At 45.0% G+C, this 22,064-nt stretch overlaps 2 protein-coding genes across 2 annotated transcripts; both read right to left on the bottom strand.

Annotated features, from left to right (window-relative positions):
* Positions 1-16,188: 16,188 nt before the first annotated feature.
* PtA15_8A636 (uncharacterized protein) lies at positions 16,189-17,470 on the bottom strand (the record flags this gene model as incomplete). Its single annotated transcript, XM_053172086.1, has 3 exons — positions 16,189-17,290; positions 17,352-17,394; positions 17,458-17,470. The coding sequence occupies 3 exons, from the start codon at positions 17,468-17,470 to the stop codon at positions 16,189-16,191; spliced, it is 1,158 nt and encodes a 385-aa protein (XP_053023285.1).
* Positions 17,471-18,184: 714 nt separating this feature from the next.
* PtA15_8A635 (uncharacterized protein) lies at positions 18,185-20,235 on the bottom strand (the record flags this gene model as incomplete). Its single annotated transcript, XM_053172085.1, has 5 exons — positions 18,185-18,270; positions 18,347-18,399; positions 18,479-19,526; positions 19,608-20,108; positions 20,199-20,235. 5 exons carry the CDS (start codon positions 20,233-20,235, stop codon positions 18,185-18,187), a joined length of 1,725 nt encoding a protein of 574 aa, XP_053023284.1.
* Between the last annotated feature and the right edge of the window lie 1,829 nt (positions 20,236-22,064).

The raw sequence follows: 22,064 nt of genomic DNA, 5'->3' as shown, positions 1-22,064 counted from the left end.
GAGTTCTAACAACTCGTCTCGCTCGCGTACTAGGAGCAACCGCCCAGCTCTTCTCGAGGCCCAAGATCTTACCGGGGCCCCTAGGGGCCGACATGCTAAAAAATCTCAACCCCAGAATCCACCCGATGCTCCAGGGACTGAAAAGTCAACTGGACGGCCGGAATCTAGCAGAGGAGACGAAGGACGACGACATGATGATCCTGTGCCTCGAGGCAGCGAAGAGTCTCAACTCGACGATCGTTCATATCATCAGTCCGGAACAATTCCGAATACTGTACGGGAATTGGGACATCGAAGCGGAGTGGGAGGATTACCAATCCGGCCCGAAGCACTGAATGTATATGAGGAAGAGGGGCGAAGAACCGACTCCGACCCCAGGTCCCCAACCTATGGAAGAGTTGAGCCCGACTCCTCTAGCACAGTCGTTAGAGCCGATGACCCCTCAGATGCAAGAGAAGTCCTTGCTCCATTTCCCTCCGCTGTCCAGCCACCAACCAATGGTAACGGACACTCCTCCGTCGACAGCTTGGCCGCTTCCTCAGCATACGGCCAACTTGACTCAGAACATAAATTCCCTCCCGCCTCCGCCCCAGTATCCACAGGCGACGGTTCCTCAACCTCCTCCCCCAAGAGCTGCCGAGAGTTCAGATCAGAACCGCCGCAACCCTCCGTCGGGAGGAAATCGCAGGGGGAGAGGCCGGAGAAACTCCAGACAGAGCCGATCCGACCCCTGGATCCCTCCTCCAGCGCAATCGAGGAATCATCAACCTTACAACTCGACCAACGCCAGAGAGCACCGGCGGATCTCTCATCAAATGTCCATACATTACGAGATGATCCGCCTCAACCGTACGACCCAAGCGCAATATCAAGCGCTGGAATCTCTGCGCAATCAGAACGCCGGATACGACAATCATCATCAACACCCCGAGGACGAGCAGATGCTCGAGGATTAACCTCAGGTGAGCTCATCCCAATCCTTAAGAACTTGTTTACAAGTATCGAAAAGGTAGTTGATTCTAACTGCTCTTTGTTATCAAAACAGGTTAACAGCGATGTAACTATTAGCTTGGGTAACTTATTGAATAGACAATCCGACTTGTATGAGCAGAAGTTTCGCTCTCTCATTTTTTCTTCCGATAACTCTATCGCTACTTTGCAACAAATTGTTAGAGCGGTACCTCAAGTAGAATATTTGTACAAACAATCCCCGCTTGTTGTAGATACAAATAAAACTTGTAAAGATCTCTCTTCTAAGCTTGACATGGTAATCAAACAAACTGTCTCTATTACTGATATCAAAAACATTCGAGATACTTTGGTCAAACTTAATAAGAGAGAAGACCTCTCTAAAAAAGCGTTTGATAATCTCTTTGCACTTGTCTATGATAAGTTGGAAGACAATAAAAACAATTTGAATGAGTTTGTCAATAAGTTGAAACCCTTGAGTGAACAAACTCTTTTAAAAAATTCTCACAATAATTCTCTTGACTTTTTTCCTCCTTCAAACCTGACTGCTCAGTCCAGCAGGGATAAAGGGAAAAATGTTGAGAAATGTCATTCTGTTGAATTGCCACCTGCTGTAGGAACTTCCAACAGTCATAAAAATCCAGAGCAAATTTGTTCTTGCCATGAAAAAATCTCTGAACTTAAGTTTGAGCATGAGCTCCTTAAAGAAGTCAATGACAAACTTGATTTCCTTGTAGAAATAGGAGAACAACCTATTAAAGACATTAATGAGAGAATTTTTTCAATGGAGAAGAAGAATGAGGAGCGCTTTTCTACTTTACTTGATAAATTGGAAGAGTTGAAAACTCTGAGCACTACTTTGGTTACTAAGTCCAGTGCTCCATCAAGTAATGTAAATGTTAATCCAAATAACACAAGCACCTTTTCTCCTGGCCAAATTCCACAAGTAGTACCCAAACAACAAGGAAAGGAGAATTTTTTCAATGTTAACCAGACCAAAACAGAAATGGACCCTGGTAGACTAAATGAATTGTTTGAAATTCCTATGACTACTCCTCACCAGCCCCAAATAACAACTAGACAAGATATTTCTCAAGAGTCCAGTAAAGTTATACTACAAGGCTTGTCTAAAATGGAAGCCTGGCCTACCTTCTCTGGAGAAGGAGAATATAATCACGTAGACTTTATTGAATGGATTGATACAATTCAACAAGACTCTAGAATTGAGGACATTGTTATTACTTCTAAATTGAAAAACATGTTCACTGGTGTAGCCCATGCATGGTTTTCCAGTGTTAGATCTATGGTGGGAGATAAACCTTGGTCCTTCTGGAAAGATGCCATAAATCAGAAGTATGGGACTCCAGCATGGAGACGCAGACTTCTTATTATTCACCAGAAAGACAAATTTGTTCCTGGTACTACACCAGCAGCAACTTGGGTCACAAGACAGTATAAAAGGATCATGGCTTGTGAACCTCAAACAAATCATGAAAGTCTTATGTTTAAGCTTTTGACCCAGATGGAAGGAGATGTTAGTTTTGCTGCTCAAAATGCAATGAAAGACAATCAGACTTTAACTTCTCTTATTAATGCTTTAGAAGATATTGCAGAATATACTAACATAGGCAAGAGAAAACCTGGTTATATGCAGAATGGCAAAACTTACTCTAATCCTAATGGATCAGACAAAAATAAGGATAATTCAACTAAGTCCAATACTGAAGTCAAATGTTATTCTTGTGATAAGACAGGGCATACTTCAAGGAATTGCCCTAAAAATTCCAAGAAGGTAGCTGCTATAGGTGATGAGGATGACACAGAAAAACCTGAAGCAGATTCAGAAAGTGATTCTGGAAACCAGAAGGCTGATCCAAATGTCCTCTGTGTAATTCCTAACACTTTGGATTATTTCATCACACCTATCAGTGGTAGCAATAAGATTGTTTCCATGACATGTCGTGGAAAAACATGTAAAGTCCTGTTAGACTCTGGAGCTTTCAAGTCAGTTGTAGGACAGAATTATTTATCTAAATTCTGCCCTGATTGGGAAAAATTTGTCATATCAAAATCTTATGACAAATTCCACAGTTGCTCAGACAAGCTTAACACATTGGGAATAGTTAAAGTGCATCTTAAGTTTGGCAACTATGTTTTCCCTACTGATTTTATTGTTATTGAAAATGCAGTTGTCAATTACTTCATAATAGGAAATGACTACTTAAGTCACTTTAAAATTTCTATTATGAATGACTCAGGCAGCTATTTCAAAATTGGTACAGATAACTTTAAACATCAATTTGTGAAAGATAAAAACAATGTAGTAGCTATGACTCAATCATCACAAGAAGCTTTCACTCAAGAAGTAATTGTGAGTTCTAAAATAAATGTAAATCTCTCTGAAATTCAGAGAAAACAATTATTTCAATTACTTTTTGACAATAAATCAGCTTTTGCCACGATAGAAGAACCATTTGGCGCAATTAAAGGCCATGAGGTTAAGATTACTTTAAGTATTGATAGACCTTATCCCCCAGTACTTTGTAAAGCACCATATCCTGCTAGTCCTAGAAGCAGAGAAGCTTTAGAAGAACATATACAGGCTCTACTTAAGCTCAAAGTAATCAGAAAAGTGGGAGCAAATGAATTAGTTGATATAACTACACCAGTTATTATTGCCTGGCATAACAACAAGTCAAGACTAGTAGGAGACTTCAGAGCACTTAACACCTATACTAATCCTGACAGGTACCCTATGCCTAAAATTATGGAATCCTTAAGTAAACTGCATAATTCTAAATACATCACTTGCATGGATGTACTTAAAGGATTTCACCAAAATGTTATTCACCCAGACAGCAGACAATTTTTGAGAATAGTCTGCCATCTAGGTGTATTTGAATATTTGCGCATGCCTTTTGGTATTAAAAATGCACCATCACATTTTCAGAGAATGATGGATAGTGAATTTGCCAATGAATTGAATCAGCTTTGGCTCATTATCTACATAGATGATATTATTGTCTTCTCTGATAATTGGGATGAGCATTTGTGCAGATTAAAAATAGTCCTAAACAAAGTCACTAAAATGAATATGAAAATTTCACTTTCCAAGTGTCAATTTGGTTTTTCTGAGTTAAAAGCCTTGGGACACATTGTTAGTGGACTTTCTCTAGGAATTGACAAGCACAGAGTAGCTGCAGTTCTTTTGAAACCTATACCACAAAACTTAAAAGAAATGCAAATGTTTTTAGGTTTTGCAGGATATTACAGGTTACACATTAAAAATTTTGGAGCTATGGCTTCCAGCCTGTATAAACTGTGTAGCCCTAGTGTAGTTTTCGAAATGACTGCAGAACGCGTAGCCGCTTATGAAGCAATTAAATTTGCTTTAACAAATGCTCCTTTGCTCTTCCATCCAGATCCTAAGTTACGCTTCATATTGTACGTCGACGCGTGCATGGAAGGAATAGGAGCAGCATTGCACCAAATCCAAATAATTGATGATAAACCTATTGAAGGGGCCATTTGCTTTATTTCCAGACAACTCAAAGACTCAGAGAAAAAGTATGGAGCTTCTCAACTAGAGTGTCTTTGTTTAGTCTGGGCCCTTGATAAGCTTTATTATTATTTAGATGGTTGTGAATTTGATGTTATCACAGATTGTATTGCACTAAGATCTTTAGTCAATATGAAAACACCAAATAGACACATGCTAAGATGGCAAATTTCCATCCAAGAATGGCGTGGGTCTATGACTATAATTCACAGAGATGGTATTATCCATAAAAATGCTGATGGACTTTCTAGATGGGCTCTTCCAAACAATTCAGATAATCCAGCTTATGACGCAGAAGATGAAGAAACAGCTGTTCCAGTTACATCTATCCTGCCTTTTCCCATGAGAATGTCTGAGTGTCTTGCTAATTGGGCTCTACCTAATGACGAAAATAATCCTGCTTTTGAAGAAGAGATTATTGATGACACTCAACCAATAATGGCAGTCTCTGTCTCAGGTTTGGCCAGTTCATTTTGGAATTTAATTGAGAAGAGCTATGAGTCCAACAAAAACACAGTTATTCTTCTCCAGCTGCTTAAATCTAAACATTCAGATCAAGGTCTTGTAGAGAAACTTGAAGGAGTTTGGAAAAAGCATTTTTTAGAAGAAAGATTTGTACTCTTAGATGGGTTATTGTACCACAGAAGAGAACATAATTCTTCAGTAGTACTCATATCAGATGATCATAAGAATATTATTTTGAATGAATGTCATGACAGCATTACTGCTGGACACTTTTCCAAGGAAAGAACCATCAACAGAGTACAAGGTTTAGCCTGGTGGCCTGAATGGCGAAACCAAGTATCTAAGTACTGTGACTCCTGTGACAGATGCCAGAAAGCAAATAGGTCTACAGGTAAGAAACTTGGTCTTTTACAAACTATTGAAGAACCTAAAGGAAGATGGGAAGTCATTAACATGGACTTTGTTACAGCACTCCCCCCTGCAGGGTCAGAAAGCTATAATGCTGTCCTAGTAGTTTGTGACAGATTCTCCAAAAGAGCCAGATTCTTACCATGTTATAAGGATAGCAGTGCTATGGACATAGCTTTGATTTTCTGGAACAACATTGTTAGTGATGTTGGTTGTCCTAGAGTAATTATTAGTGACAGAGATCCGAAATTTACGTCAGACTTCTGGCAAAATTTATTTGAAATCCTTGGAACCAAATTGGCATTTTCAACTGCTTACCACCCTCAAACAGATGGTTTGGCTGAAAGGATGATCCAAACTTTAGAGGATATGATCAGGAGATATTGTGCCTATGGAGTAGACTTCAAGACCAGTGATGGATATACACATGACTGGGTATCTCTCTTGCCTGCTCTAGAATTTGCTTATAATTCAAGCAAACATTCCACAACAGGAATCACTCCTTTTGAACTCGAAAGAGGTTGGATCCCAAATATGCCTAAGGATTTCTTGCTCTCTAAAACCATTGCTTTACACCCTAGCTCTGAATGTTTCCAAAAAATGATGTTTCAGGCAGGTGAACAAGCAGCTACATGTGTTAAAAAAGCAACTGACTACAACAAAGAACGCTGGGATAAGACCCATAAAGATCATAACCTTGAAATAGGCGACAGAGTTCTTATCTCAACTGTAAACTTTAACAACCTGGGAGGACCAAGGAAGTTAAAAGATGCTTTTATTGGCCCTTTTGTTATTAATAGGTTTCATGGAAGAAATGCTGTAGAAGTTATCTTGTCTGAAGAATTTAATCAGAGACACCCTACTTTTCCAATTAGCTTATGTAAAAAGTACATTGACCCTGATGACAACTCTGTAAGAACTTCTGCAGTACCAGTTGTTCCACCAATTGAAGTGGACCAAAGTTCAAAATTGCCCCTCAAAATTTTAAAAGAGAAGACTGTAAGGAAGCAGGGAAAAGATTGCAAGTTGTTTTTAGTTAGGTTCAAGAATAGCCAACCAGATGAAGATCTATGGCTAGAACCTGAGAATATCAGCAACAGCCAAGTCTTGCTTAGGCAATTCAGAGCTTCCAAGAGATCTAAAAATTCCTCTTGAAGAGTAATTTTTTGGTGGGGGCGAATGTCAGACACTGAGACACTGAGTCCATGTGTCTACAATGTATAGTACATGTCTTATAACCTAATGGTTAAAGACTGCTTTATTAATTGACTCATGTACATGAAGTCAAGAGTTCAATTCCCTGTCATTACATTAATTATGTACCTTTTATTCATATGTACTATTATTATGTACTTATTAGATATTTCACATTATTTTGAATATGTAATTAACCTTATTTCACACTGATTACATAGTTGTACATACAGAGAGAGATAATCTTATCTCTCTGTATTTATCCTGATTAAGCTCAATTTATGTACAAATAGGGAGATTACATACCCATTTGTGTAAATCCCCTTCTGAATTCCGTGATCACTCCTCCTTGGAGTTAAGGATCCTTCAGGACCTTGACACGAAGGAGGGAGCTGATCCCTGCAATATAAAAAGGGAGGTCTCTCCCCTGTAGAGATTCTCCCACCAAGATTATTGCCATACAAACCCGTGTACCTTACTGAAAATACAGTGAGTGGGGTTTATACATAATCTACTAACCTTTTCTTCCCTTACAGCCTTATCTTCTCTTCGTGTATCCTTCCCCTAGGTACAGGTGTTATTATCACACCTGTAACCTAGAAGATAAGTGAGATTACTCCTTATACCGCAACGGCGCTTGGCTGATTTTCGCCGCGTCCCCTTACTTACGTAAAGGGTGCCAGTCCCTCCGCCTCTCGGCGTTGAGTTGGACTTTCTTCCACTGGCTTTTAGCTATAGTGTGACCCTAAACTTGCTTCCGCTACTTTACCGCCGCGGACCGCAACCAAAAATCCCATCAGCACCGAGTCACATAAGAGACCGGCGCTGACAGCGCTGTAAAGGCGGATTGAGCCCCTGTGGCATTGGCTGATTGACGGGCTTGACCTTCCGAGCTACAGGCTTGTACTTGGCCGCGAGAGCCAGAAAGCCGCCCTCTCTCCATTCATGCGCAAGACATCCTCGAATGCCGCCTTCTCTGAAAAGGGAAAACCAAACGCGGGTTCTTGGCTCACAAGTGTGGCTGAAGTAGGGTTTTGACGACGTGTAGTGGAGCCCTCGGAGGTGCAACTTTGGGAGGAACTTACTTTTAGTTCTCCCAGCCTCCGCGACAATCCAAAAAATACCCTGCCTCCCTCACATTCCAAACTAAATGGGGGTAGTTTATCCTCGTTGCGGAGCTGGGCGTCCGACCTTTCCGTGCCACCTAGAGAAGCCAAGAAACCAGAACGTAGGGTGCGGCTCACAGCGGTGGCATGTAATGCTTTCGACAAGGGGAGCGTACCAAACCCGGAGGTGCAACTATGGGAGGAACTTACTTTTAGTTCTCCCGACCTCCGCGAAATACCAGACTCCTCCGCAATCGCCCGGGCCTGTGAACCCATGGGAAACTCCTCAAACTCGCCAGGTGCCTCTTCTCGCTTCGTCTGAACATCCTGAAACGTCTTCTTACTCGGGACTGGCTTGCGGCGCTGAGGGGCTAGTTTATTCTCATCGCGGAGACGCTCTGGATGGGATGATGGTCCAACTGAAGCTGAGAAAAGGATCGGAGAAAAGGGGCGGCTCACGAGAGTGGCTGAAGTAGGGTTTTTCGAAATTTTGGTGGCATCCAGCCCGGAGGTGCAACTTTGGGAGGAACTTACTTTTAGTTCTCCATGCCTCCGCGGGGTACCAAACTCCACCTCACTCGCCTTGGCCTCTAACTCCAAGGAATCCTGCCGACAACCTTGATGAAAATCCTGAAACGACCCTAACTTGAAATGAAACGAGGAATGTTTTTGCGGTTTTGCGTTTTCTTGATGTTTTTCGGGTTTGATGATTTTGTCGAGAGATGAAACCGAAAAATGATGAGAGGGAAACGAGGAATAGAAACGTTGAGACTCTGGAGGTTGAGCTGATCCCGTGGCCGGACTGCAAGTCTGAATATTAAATCCGCCGCTCTGAGGATCAGCCCTTTTCATAAAAAATGTCGGCCCTCCACCGGGTCATCGCGGGCCTTGCCGCCGCGGTTGAGTAGCGTCTTTCGTCCATTACCAGGAAAGTCACGTTCCCAGAGGCCAGCGTCGATAGAGCACAACGAGATTTCAATCCTCCGTCCATTCGAGTCTGGGAGGAGCAGCCTCTCGCCAAACTGACCACTGAAATTGAGAGACGCGTCGAAGTCCATGAGGAAAGGCCTACCAAGGATGATTGGCCCATCCATCCGCGTGATCCAAAAATGGCACGTCCCAACGATAGTCTTCCCGATCTTGATGAGGACGTCTTCAGCCACGCCAACCAGCTCACAGGCCTGATTACCAATCCCGTAGACGGCCGAGCTGAAATTCACTCTTGGACTGAGGTTAAGTCGAGTAGCCTGAGCGTCGGAGATCAGGTTCAGCTGTGAACCGGAATCCACCAAAGGCGCGGCGTTTCCGCTGTCGTCGCCCAGAACACACGGGAGATGCCCCAATGGGCACGAGTAAAGCCTTCTCTCACCCTCCGGGCCTGAATCCTCCACGAGAGTCCCAGACGCCACTTTAAACTCGCCGGCGCCTACCTCCACCCTCCTCCGCAACACCCACTTCTTCATGCCGTCCGCAATGCCTGTGGAAACCGAGCACAGCTCCGCGACCGTCACCTCGACCGGTAGATCAGAAATCCTCGTGAGTATTCTGTTCACCGCGTCTGGGTGATCTTTTGAAATTCCCCTCTCAAAACGAACCTTAGGTTGCACGGCCTCAGGTTTGCCGGCTTGGTCCGCGGCTGCTGGCTCCGTAGCCGATGCGTCCGGGGACGAACCCGCCGGTGAACGCTCGAATAACTCTGGCTCTGCCTCCATATCTTCTGTGTCCGAGCCCGACGTCGGCGCTGGGACTTTTCTCGCCGGCCTCTTAGCAGCCGAAGCGGGAACCGATGGCGCCTTATACGGCTTGGGCACTTCATGTCTCTTGCGTGCTGGATCTGACTGGTAGAGCCCCGAAAAAGCCTGCGACGACACGGAAGGTGGCGCCCAAGGATCCAGAGAACCACAAGAAGTCCTAAGCTCGGTTGCGGCCACGCTTGTCTTGGGAAGGTACGACGCTACGATGTGACGAATTGGTCGGGACGGATCGCGGTTGATCAACGCTCCGTTCGGCAGGAAGAAGTCGTTGCCCCTCTGCTCGACAAGCTTCTCTTCCTTATCCTTCTTGAGCTCCAGGCAGCGGGCGGTCCCGTGCCCTTCACGGTGACAGTACCAGCAAACTAGAGGGCCCCGTGATCCTGATGGGGGTGCAGCGGCCGACGGCGTCGCCAACAGCTCCTGCTTTAAGCGCTGCTCGAAAGACTGGAGCATCCGAGAGATCTCGTCCACAGTCGCTGGCTGCTTGGACTGCGTTGTGGCTTCTTTTGGCCGACGATCTGCCTCCATCTTCTTCACGATGTCGTTGGACTCCTTGAACGTCGAGGCTCCTGGCTGCGGGGCCTGTGGTCTGACCTGCTCAGAGGTTAAAGCCACTTCTTCCTCCATCTCCGAGGTCGCTGCGACACGAAGTTCCTTCAAGGCCGGAAGCAAATATCGCCCGTCTAGAGTCTTGACCATCTTCTTTTCTTTGATCAGATACGACTTGATACGCTGTTGGAAGACGGCCGCAAACGAGAAGAAGAAATAATCCACTGCGAGATCCTCCGAGGAGAGATGTTGATACCGGATCAGATACGACAAAATCACGTCGAACGTTGACTTAAAGAGACGGTAATCCTCCAGAGTCGAGACGCCGCCCTTGACGATCCAAGTGTCTTTGAGGGCTTGAAGGTCCGCCACGGTGTAGCGAACTACGTCGACCTGACCCCAACGCTCGATCATCTGCTCCTTCAGCGCGGTCCACGACTTGCTCGTGTATCCGCCCATGTCCCACACCGCGTCCTTGAGGTCTTCGCTGCCCATGAAAGAGGTGACCTGCAGGACCATGTCCTCTTGGGAGGCGCCGTCCAAGTCGGCCGCCAATTCATATTCGCGGATGAAAGCCTCAATGCGCGTGCCCGTAAACTTCAAGGATCGGTCTTGCGGCTTGATCTTCACCCTTCTGATGCCGGGCTGTACCGCTGCTGCGTCGGCCATCTCGAGTCGCTAGAATTCCCTGGAATTGACGGAAATGGATGAAAACGGTCCCGCGGGGCGGCTCACAGCGTGGCAGGTAATGCTTCGACAGTGTGTAGATAGACCCAGGAGGTGCACAACTGGAGGGGACTTACTTCTATACCCTTGTGCCCCGCTGGTAACACAAAAACAATGAAACGAGAAATGAAAATCGCCAGTAGAAACAGCCTAAGACCGCCAACCGTCTCGAAATCCGTAAAAGACGAGACTGTAAATCTTGAGGTCGCTGGTTCGATCCCGGCTCGGGGGACCAAATATGGAACTCCTACCGTGCTAGGCGGTAGGCAGTTAGTGGGAAGGGAGAATTGCGCGTCAGCGCTGCCTTCACGGATGGTCTAAGGATTGGCCGGTGATGTAGGAAAATTAGCGAGAATGGGGGGGGGGATTTATTCTGAGACGACGAGTGATGATACTCGTCGGCGGTGGTGGTGAGGTTTTGTTGAGAATAAGCGCCTGAAGAACTCCTTGAGTGATCACCGCAGCTGTTCTTGATGCGGGGTTTGACGGTTGCGAGCCTCTTGCTCCGAAAACTTCTGATGATCGACAAGGAAGGATAAGATTTCCAGTGACTAAGAATGATCTGAGAAGCTAAAATTATGGTTCAGACGAATTCCGTGCCGTCCCATCGCCTGAGTTCGGACTGAACTCAAACTCCGGGATCCGTGACACTTCTGGAAAGAGTCATCCTGCACCTGCGCCCACCGCGCACACAACCACCACGAGAGATAGAGAAAGAAAACAGACAACACAACAAATCAAACAACCAACCCACCCCTCCAAAACCTTCCAACGCGCGCTTGAGAGAAAAAGAGAAAGAAAGAAAAGAAAAGAAGAGAAACCAAGCCAACAAGAGCAAAAACAAACCCACAGAAGATCTGTGTTAGGACCAAGAAAAGGGAACAACAACCACAGTAGAGCCTGAGAGAAGGGAAAAGAAAAGGGAGAAAGAACTGAGGAAGAGAAACTGGGGAAAGGAAGGGAAAAATCCGCGCCAAATCAGAACACCACAGCGCGTAACGTAACGGGCCTCATTTTTGAGGCCCGTTATTGCTTTATCCCCCGGATAACGCAATAACGGACCATTTAAGGTTTTTTAGCCTCATTTTTTGCCCGTTCTCAGGGGCTCTGCGCGCCCGGATAACACAACAAGCATAAAAAAAACGGCTTAATGTGGCGCGCTAACGTAATTGCACCGCCGTTACGTGTAACGCGTAGATAATGACAAAAATTCTGTTACGTTACCGTTATCTATGTGTTACGCATAGCGTAACTACCCTTTGTTGCTGGCGGGAGGGAGTTGTATTAAGTTTGCCATGGAATTCAAGAACTCCTTGAAGTATTCAGCCCCCTCTTCCTGGATCAAAATTTGGGCCAGCTTGTGCCTGTGATCAAGGACCACCCAGAGAGTGTCTAAGAGCATCTCCAGCAGAGCTTGTATCGCGCGAGTTTTGGACTTGTTTGGCAGGTTGCTCAACATTTCTGGGGTCCAGCAGGGGAGGCGGGCCAGGGGCCCTGTTTGGCACTGATATAGATATAGGTGAAATAATCACCAATTAATTCAATAAAAAATAAAATATTCAACATAAAGCCACCATTTTCTTTTGTGGGAAACCTGCTAGTACTGGTTTCTTCAACTTTGAACTTAGAATAAACTTATCCAGCCATATTCAGTACCATAATACCATTATATTGCTTCATATTGGTCAAAAGCAATATAATGGTAGTATTGTGCTGAAGATGGCTGAATCAGTTGCATCTGAGTTATCAGTTGAAGAGACAAGCACTGTAGGTTGCCTACAAAAAAAATTTGGAGGCTTTATGTTGAAATTTGTATTTTTTTTATTGAATTAATTGGAAATTATATCACCTATATTTATATTAGTGCCAAATGGGGCCTTAGTTAAGTTTGAGAAGACCCCCTAAACATGATTGATCCAAGTTGATCCCATCCCAGACAGCGGCCAGCTATTTTCCCCATCCCATCGCCACCCGCAACACAGGCTGCTATACACCACACATTGTCTGCTTGCCACTTCTCACCACTGCACCAACAACACAATCAATCCAATTCTTGAAGATCTTGCTCCTAGTCCTCCACCGGGAACACCATCTCCACAAGTTGAAGACCCAAAGAAAGAAAGCCAACAAGCCTTCAAAAAAAATAACACAGAAGACCAAAAAAAAGTCCACTGCAACTGTTACCTCTACTGGTGAATCGGAAGTGGCAAGACCCGTGACAAGATTGTGAGTTTTTTACGGTCCTCACTTATCTGATCATTTATAATGCATCTGTATTTTTTGATCTCAGGCTGTTGACGCCAAAGAGATGTTCAAAGTTGAGATGGGTTTTGCGTTCAACCTTGATCACTGTTGCCTGGTTCTTCATCACTCACCAAAGTTGCAAGACACTATGGACAAACTCGCGACGAACTCACGGTATGATTGAAGAAAGAAAAACAACCCCTGAGCTCTCTCCCAACCTCCGTGGCCACTAGTGTCAAAGGCAGAGATGCTGATGACAAGGAAAATGAGAATGAATTCAAGTCACTTGGCTATTCATGACCCGGAATGTCTAAAGATCTGACCTGGATCCTATCTCTTGTGCTTTCTACACTCCATGAAAAGAAGAGATTGCCAAACATAATGGCTTGCTTCCCTCCAGCTCTTAGTAGTACTCTTGTCACTTCTGGAGACATAGTATCAAAGTGCATTTTATGTTATTTAACAATCAAGTTGATTGATTGCAAGTGGGAGAAAAAACAAAAACAAACAAATAGAACAACAACTGAGAGAGAGATAAAAACAAGGAGTCTCAATGTGACTGGGAGACTTATCAAGCCACCAGTCTCCTCCCCTTTGGGGTTGATCATGCTTGCCTGAGATAATCTGATCAACCATGTGCTAGTCGTTGTTGTTGTCCATGAAGTTGAGTAACTTGACCAAATTCATCCTGGAGATACCAGTAGTTGTGCTGTTTTGCAAGGCAATCTGGCACAAGCTTAACTAAGCCTCTCCAAGGAGGCCCGAAGCGTCTCTAAAGGAGAGGCTTAGGACTCATGTCCCATACTTGGCCTGAGGCTGAGAGATATTTACATAGAAAATCCGGATTTTTGTGTTTACATCTCTTTTACTCATTTCTCTCAGCATAAAATTCGAAGCCACCTATACCATGTTGTAGCCCTGATTCTCAGCTTTCTTGTACATATTTTTTCAATTGAATTTGTCGCAAACTGGCCGCTCAGTGGCCATTCCTGTGAGGGATTTTCTTGAGTAATGCGATGAAGCCATTGGATCATCCAAAGGTCAAGCTCGGACACACTCCCACAGGTTTTTTCAGTATTGACTTAAGAATGACAGCAACGGTGGGTAGTTATGTTGCCAATAATGGTAACGCAACGGTAACGTAACGATTTTTCAGCCGTTATCGTTACCATTATTCGTAGCGGCAGTGCGTTACGGTACCGCTGCAATGTTACAGATAAATATTGATGTTAGTTACGTTACTGGCGCCTGCGGAGCGCCAGATAACGCCCGATAACGGCCAATTTTGACCTGTTACACGTTATCTGGTGGATAACGCGCAGTAACAACCTCAAAAAAAGAGCCCGTTACGTTACACGCAAGGCCTGCAAAGACCCCGTTACAAATAACGTAACGGGCAGCTGCGGGTAACAAGGGTAGTTACGTTACCCAAATTACGTGAATAACGTAACGTAACGTAACTACCCATTGCTGATGACAGGTCTCTTGTCAATACAAAAAATGGGAATACTTACTATGGACATATGATTCCAAATCTTGTTTTCATGTGTTCAGGTGGGGCACACTGCAAAAAAAACTTGGTCAACTGCTTGCAGTTGACATGCAGGATACTTAAGCCAAGCTGCCATTGTAACTCCACCTGAATGCACAAGTGTCTTTGTTGGCACAGTCACTGTGCAAGGTGCACAGTGACTGTGCATTAAAGCTTGGGTTGAGTCAAACCTTGAGTAAGGCTGGTGTAACACCACAAGCTTCCTCAGAGTTACCGCATGTCAACTGCTCACAGTTGACACAGTTTTTTTTTTCAGTGGCAGGCTATCGGGGAACATCAGACCGGATATAGGCTCTTGGGTGAATTTTCACATCCAATTTTTTTGCAAGGGATGGGGGTAGCTGTTATTTTCAAAACATCACAATATGTAGATACAAATTCTGATTCTAAAGGTGCCAGAGGCTGTGAGGAAATTGAAGGTGTAAGGAAATTGGAGGTGTACCAGGTGATACATGGGTTCAAAAGGAAATTTGGACAATTGGCTGGGCAGCCTCAAGCCAAATCTGGGACATGGGGCACAAGTGGAGGACTTCCCGCCAATCTGGAAACCCAGATTTTCCCAGATTTTGCAGGGAAATCTAGGCAGATCTAGGATTTGGGACAATCAAGCCCAGATTTCCCCGCAAAATCTGGTAAAATCTGAGTTCCTAGATTGACAGGAAGTCCTCCAGTGGAGGACTTCCCGTCGCAATCTGGGAGCAATCTGAGAGCCTCCCAGAGTCTCAAAGCCTAAATTTCCCTGCAAAATTTGGCTCAGATCTGGGTCTGGAAGGGGTTCCCAGATTGACGGGAAGTCCTCTAGTCCCTCCTTCGGAGGTCGCTGCGCTCCCCCGAGGAGGGACTTGTGTTAAGTTCGAATCTGGCTATCCACCCCCGGCGTGATCTGTGGAGATGCTGTAAAACAGCTGAGACAGTGGTGTGAAAGGTGGTCCCGGCCGGCTATAGCTCCCGGGTCCCATCCCCGCTCTGCTGGAGATGCTCAAATAAATAGACGGAGGACCGAAAAGTTAAGAAGGTCAGAACTTCATGGCAAGACAGAAGGGAAACCATCAACATAAAGGTCAAGGTAAGACCGAATGTCAATGACTTATCAGACTTGACATGTAGAGTTTGTTAATCATCACAATTGGCTTGCTCTGACCACAACGACTAGGAGATGATGGAACAGAATCTTACCTCCTCCTCCAACTGACTGCGCACCTGTTCTACGACGGTGTCTGGCCTTTCAGCATGATGCACATTCTGAGGGAATTGCTTCAAGGCAGAGGAAGAGACGAGGGGCACGCTCTTCCAGCGTGGAGACCCGAGAGCCGGGAAAATACCCTGGATCATTTTGCACACGACAGGTGAGAACATGACGAGCCAGCGGCTGGGTGGAAGGTGGTGGAGTGTTGCATCGCGTAAATAACAAGCTCATTGTGGGTAAAAAAAAACTAGCGAGTTTGTGAGGCACTGGGAGTTAGAGACAACGTGCAAGATGTTAGTGACGCGCTAGAGGGTAAGCCGAATGGGACATCAATGATCAGACGAGGGATGAGAGCAGCATCATCGGGGTGCGTGGAGGCATGGACATTGCTCGGCAGTGGAGGCCAAGGGTCGAGGTCCCGCCGTTTACGAATCCGCCGACTACATAATGAGCGCTTGGAAGAAAGAGGTTTGATCTCAGTTGGATAATCTTTGAACGGCTAATTCAAACCTGTCGATGGCATGTGTGAGAGTTGCCACAGCCGGTGCGACTTGGCCTTTGATTACTGAAAAGGATGATTCGGATGAACCACAGTCGAGAGGAGTTCCGGGGGTAGGGATTAGAAGGGAGCTCAAGGAAGACAAGGAGGAATTAAATTCAACCGAGATCATTTGGCCTATCCGAACAAAATCTTCCTCCCGATAGTTGATGTCATTTCGTTCGTACATCCACGTCAAATTCCTCATCAATTTCATAAGCCACGAATCAAGATTTCTGATTTCGTTAAGCAATGTCTGGAGTTCACCCGAAGTTATTCTAGTGTTGATCGTGAAGGGTGGCTTCTTGTCTAGTAGTCTGTTGAAGGAGATTTTGACTAGTTTGAAGAGCGGTAACGCGGATTCGAAAAGTTGAGCAATGAGTGATCTTAGAGAGAGCGGTTGGGAGGAGCTGGTGAGCTTGTCCAGGGTTGGGCCGTGGCTTGGTTCTGAGCGCGAGTAGATCTGGTGACGGACGTAATTAACACACTCTTCGAGATTACTGACGAGATGCTGACAATGGTCTTGAAGGAAGCGGAAATCAGATCGCTTGGAAGAATGAATGATTGTATCGATGAGCTCGGAGGAATTAGCTACCGCCGTGATCATCCTCTCCTTGTACTCGGCTAGCTCGTCGACTTCACCATTCAACATGAGTTTACGATTAATCTTCATCGAGACGTTCCACAGCTCCAGAAACTCTTTAGAGAAGAAGAACAATTCCCCAGCGGGGTCTTGCAGCAACTGGTCTACTAGGGTGACGAGAAGATGGGATCTGAATTTTTTGAGATCTCCGTAATCACCGTCGGTGTGGTCGATGGATGAGTCAAACGCGATCCGCGCGATTGAGTGGACGAAAGCACTAATTTCGTCAAACGTCGGAGTGATTCTTGATAGTATCTCTAAGGTATCGAGGGTACGACCAAGCTTCGGATTGAACTCCCTTTCTTCCAAATCAAACACGTCAAACGATGCCAGTAGGTCTATGAGTTGCTGTCGGAATGTGGGTAGAGCTTGCGTTTGAAGTTGGTGCAGCTGAGTACTAAGCCCGTTAATCGCATCGATTCATGAGGTTCAATCAATCAAATACGACTTCAAATTACTCGCCGGCTCTATCGAGCTTCTTGGGAGTATCTTGGGCTCGATCTGCGAGAACGATGAGCTTGGTGGTTGGATGGGTACGCTTCTCAATCTACGCGCGGAGCTTACACCTCAGTTTCATTCCTGTATAATCTTGCTAAGGTTTCATCTTGTGTCATTGACCTCCCAACCTGGCTACAATCTTCCTTTGTCTGAAGAGCTCTTCAAATTTTGTTTTCGTCCTTTGAGGGAAGAATTTTTTCTGGCTGTTGAGATGTTCAGAATTGCTATTAACCACTTTTATTCAGCTCTGCGCATTGATTAGCTTCTCTGAGAATGTCACGAGAGACTAACAGCAAGTCTGCCTCCAACAGGCGATTTGGGCTCGAGTCGCGAGTTCTCTACCTAAATATGTAGTACAATCAAGTTGCTCTTCTGTCTATGTCGATTCATAAATGCGCAAATAAAACCTCAGGATATACAGAAGTTTGTAAAACTCGAGCTTGGTTTCAAGCTGTGCACAATTTGATCAATAAGAATGTAATTGTTTTGGGAATTAGATTCAAAATGGGGATTCAGCAATTGACCACAAGTCATTTACATTGTCTGCATGGTATTACAACTACAAATGAACAAAGAAACTGAGATCATCATTAACAGATTTGGTACTATCCTTGTATTTGCCTTGGTACCTTTTTTTTTTCTTTTCTTTTTTTTTTTAGATTGTCCACGTAAAAGCACATACTTTAGAGATAATAGTAGGAATTAGTAGATAAAGTACAAAAAAACTGAATGGTGATTAGAAGAGGGCTCGAATGGCACGCCAACACGTCGTTGATTTTTTTGTTGTTTCACTTTATCGGGTGTGGGTTTGGAAATGTTGGTTCAAATTATCGTTCCTGTTGAACCGCTTGTTGCAGCCAGGCCAACGACACGTGAATGCTAGCGTTTGAACAAAAAACGAAAGCGATCAATCATAAGAATATTTAATTTTAACAAACACCTTAATGACACCTACGTTTTTCAGCTGAATGGATCGTTCTAACATGTCGTCGTAGATGCTCGCACCTTCTGTCAACGTCGAGAAGGAGAATGATTCAAATCAGGATGCAAAAATCTTGCGTAGATCTGAGAGGACTGTCCGTCTTACCTGAAGCACTTTCTACATCCATCAACTTCACAAACAAAAGCCTTCGCAACGTTGCTCGTTGCTTCCGTTTCCATCGAGCTTAGTAATTCTGGATCTGATATCACATTCCAATGCTGACCGAAGAATTGTACATTTAGCGCAGGGTTGGATACGATGTTCGCGAGTTGAGCATCGGGTGGCGAGTTGATAGCATGTGGCCGGGTGAGTGGTTTTCGGCCCCTACTTTTCTTCGTTATCAAAGTACTAGAATTGTAATTGAATTCCTTGATCGTTGGTGGCAACCTGATTCGGGCTGAGAGCGACGATCGCTTCTTAGGACTGCTTCCACCTGCTGTTGACGGCGGGGAAATAGAAGCAGAATAAAAAGTTTTCGGAGTGTCCAAGGTTGAATGATCCATTTCCAGAATTGATGAGGATGGTGACGTCGGTTTCAATGGAGACTGGCACGAGTCATTTCTCAAGTCCAGATGGCTCATCATGTACCCCAAATAGTGCGGTGTAGATGGCCCAAAGTCGTCGGGAATCGAAAATGAGCGTGTTCGGTGAGATGATGCATCCGAATCAGACGGAAACTTGAAGGTATCGAATCCCCCCGTGGGACTGCTGCGTGTATCCCGTAGAAATTGGTTGTTAGCACCGGAGTTTGGTGGAAGATTTTCAGAATATACGAGTGGTGGCACCGAGGTGGGTAGCAAATCAGGAGTCGTGAAAGTGTGGCTCTGCGGGAAAGGAGTTTCCGCCTCCGATATGGGAACATTTGCAAGCGGATTGTGGGGACTGGAGCCGGCTTGGAATGACGTAAGATGGCACTGTGAAAGGCCGGAGGTAATCGATGCGGAGAGGTCCTGGTTTGCTTGTTCCACGAGACGCATGAAGTTTTGATAATCACGCCAAAATTCTGATGACACATTGTTTCCGTCGATAGCGGCTTCTGGACGTCCTGCCAACCCGAGCCTATTTTGCGCGAGATCTTGTTCAATTTCTCCATAAGCATTTCCGGCAATTACCATTGGCTCGCGTTCTTGCTCCTGGTAATCTGATATAAGCACTAGAGCGGCAGATAGTTGTATCAGTGTCAAGAGGTATACCAATGGCAGAAAAGTAACTCCATCTAGTGGAATAAACTTACAACTGAGATCGGGGCAGTACGTTTGGAGGCCACACGGGTAGCCAAGAATTCCATTAGCTGCCGAAGGATAGGTCTGGATATTTTGCGCCGAGAATTCTTCTGGGTCCAAGCTGATCAGCCCATCAACAGAACGATTCCCATGTGTCGCGTAAGAATTATCCACTAATCGCTCAAGTGTCGAACCTCCGCTCTTTCCACCTCGAAAATCATGGCTATTGGGCCAGTCCAGAGGATTGTAATTCAATTGCGGGCCTTGCTCGTTCGTGGACACATTGTTTATGACGCGTCCTAGTCCCCGTGTGAGATGTTGGTGCTGGTCACCCGGATAACTCCAATTGAGCCCGGCTGACTGTTGAGGGTATCGGTCTCCATCAAGCGCAGTGACGTGACTTGTGGCTTCCTCTTCAGGGATCCGTATAGTTGCTTGAATGGTTTCTGAAAACGGCGATTCTGTATGACCTGAATTCCATCCAAGCAAACTTCCGGGTGAAAGTTGGAAATCTGCTTGAGGATGAGCATAGAAGATGGCATCAAAACGTGTCCAATTCACTCCATAAAAAATCCCCTGACTTTCATCTAATTCTCACTTACCTCCGGCGTTTTCCAAGTGACCTTCAGACATTTTCATGGAATCCCAAAACTTTCTTCAAAGGAAAATGATAACGAAAAATGCAGGAGGAGGTACCAAGAGCAGTAAAATCACAGGACACGGGTATGTTCAAGAAACCAACAGAACTAAGATGAAAAATGACAAAAAGGCTTGACGTTGCGGAGCAAACCGACCAACGAAATATCTTTCGACGTGATAGGAAATGATATTTATCTTTTCAGATGATAAGACTCGTTGGTGGGTTGTGAATTCTTTTCTTAAGGATACTGCGAAAAGTTGCACGGCAAAAGAAATGTTTAACACCGATTGGATGAGGAATGAGTATGAAAGTGTTGGAATGATTCTTCAGTAGAGCTGGGTTCCTTTAAAACTCCTTTATCTCATCAACAGTTCAGCAGAAAAAAATAATAAAAACGGAATAAAGTGATGACTTCGTGTCTTCCTTTTAGACAGGGTACAATCAAGTTTTATCGTGCTTCCTAGGAAGTGGTACGTGATTTTTTTCGTTAAAAGGTTCTTGACAGGTAGTGATTAGACGTTCATAAAATCATTAAAGAATTACTATCAATGTTTGTAGTGGATTGGGCGGGATTTGAAGCGTATATGGGATAATATTTTGCTACCTTTTAAATCGTTAATAATGGTAGGGCCCTGGTAGTCATTAAGAGCATAGATCAATATCGCATTATTGACTGAAGCATAAATATGTATTCAAGCGCCGAATCTGGGGGGAAGAGCAAGTGCGGCCATCTCTTGGATGGAAGTTACTTATATGTATTTATTTCTTAACCTGAAGATGGATAAGAAAGGAGTATCCAAAGGGAATCGGCCAAAAGAAAGGAAGTCGACATGGCGCATGAGTGCTGAGGTCAGGAACGTGCGTCCGTCGTGAAAGTCGTTTGCGGGATGATTATTGATGCTAACGGAGTCTAACGGAGTCTTTTGATGCTCGGCTGACCCTCCAACTATCGGAATTCTTTACCCGCGGGGAGGCGATGACGGACCCGGGCCAGGAGATCGACTGGTGGAAAGATTGGCGGCTACATCGACCATCGAGCCCCTGAATGGTGGACAGGGACTGCATGTCACAGGCTGCTGCCCCAGACATGTTGGCAGATATCACCAGCAGACTTCATAGCTAACTTAGCTAATTCCCTCCTCGGGGGAGAGGGACCCTCCTTCGGAGGGTCCCTGCGGGACGGCGTCCCCCCTCCACAAAGAGAGGGACTTAGTTAAGTTAGACTTCATAGGCCTGCAAATGTATGTATATAGACGGTACTTCATCAAACTGACCAGGTTATCAGGGGCTCGGGGGCCGTGGCAAGCCTAATCCATGTCCCTCCGTGGAGGGCCCAAGATGTATACTCTCAAGCGGTCATAGTTGGAGTGGCAAGGAAAGAAATTGTAAATATGTACCTCATGTAAGCATTTGCCTATTTTTTTTACATCAGTTGGGTACCCCCACCCTAACCCACCATCCCCCACCTCATAGGTTTTTTGCATGGTATGCTACACCAAATGATAGCCCGCAAGAAGCATGACTTGATGATTTTTTTGGAGCATTCCACCCTTGATTGTACAGATGCCGGCTCATAGACAAAAAAAAAACTGAAAATCTGAGAATCTCAAGATCCCATGATTCAGGCCTTGTTTGGCGGTGATATAATTGGGAAATATAACCTGGTTTCTTGTGACATCTGATCAAGCTGTGGCGGACCTGATCAGATGCCACATAGGATTTCAGGCAAAAATACTTAAAAATATATGCCACCCGGATTATATCAATGCCAAATGAGGACTTAGACACTCTCTGGCACTCAAATAAAGTTCCACTGTAAAAGCTGATA

This window comes from Puccinia triticina, chromosome 8A (assembly GCF_026914185.1).
Source record: "Puccinia triticina chromosome 8A, complete sequence".
In the NCBI taxonomy this organism is placed as follows: domain Eukaryota; kingdom Fungi; phylum Basidiomycota; class Pucciniomycetes; order Pucciniales; family Pucciniaceae; genus Puccinia; species Puccinia triticina.
The sequence above is the reverse complement of the archived record's forward strand: the minus strand, read 5'-3'. Positions and strand labels throughout refer to the sequence as shown.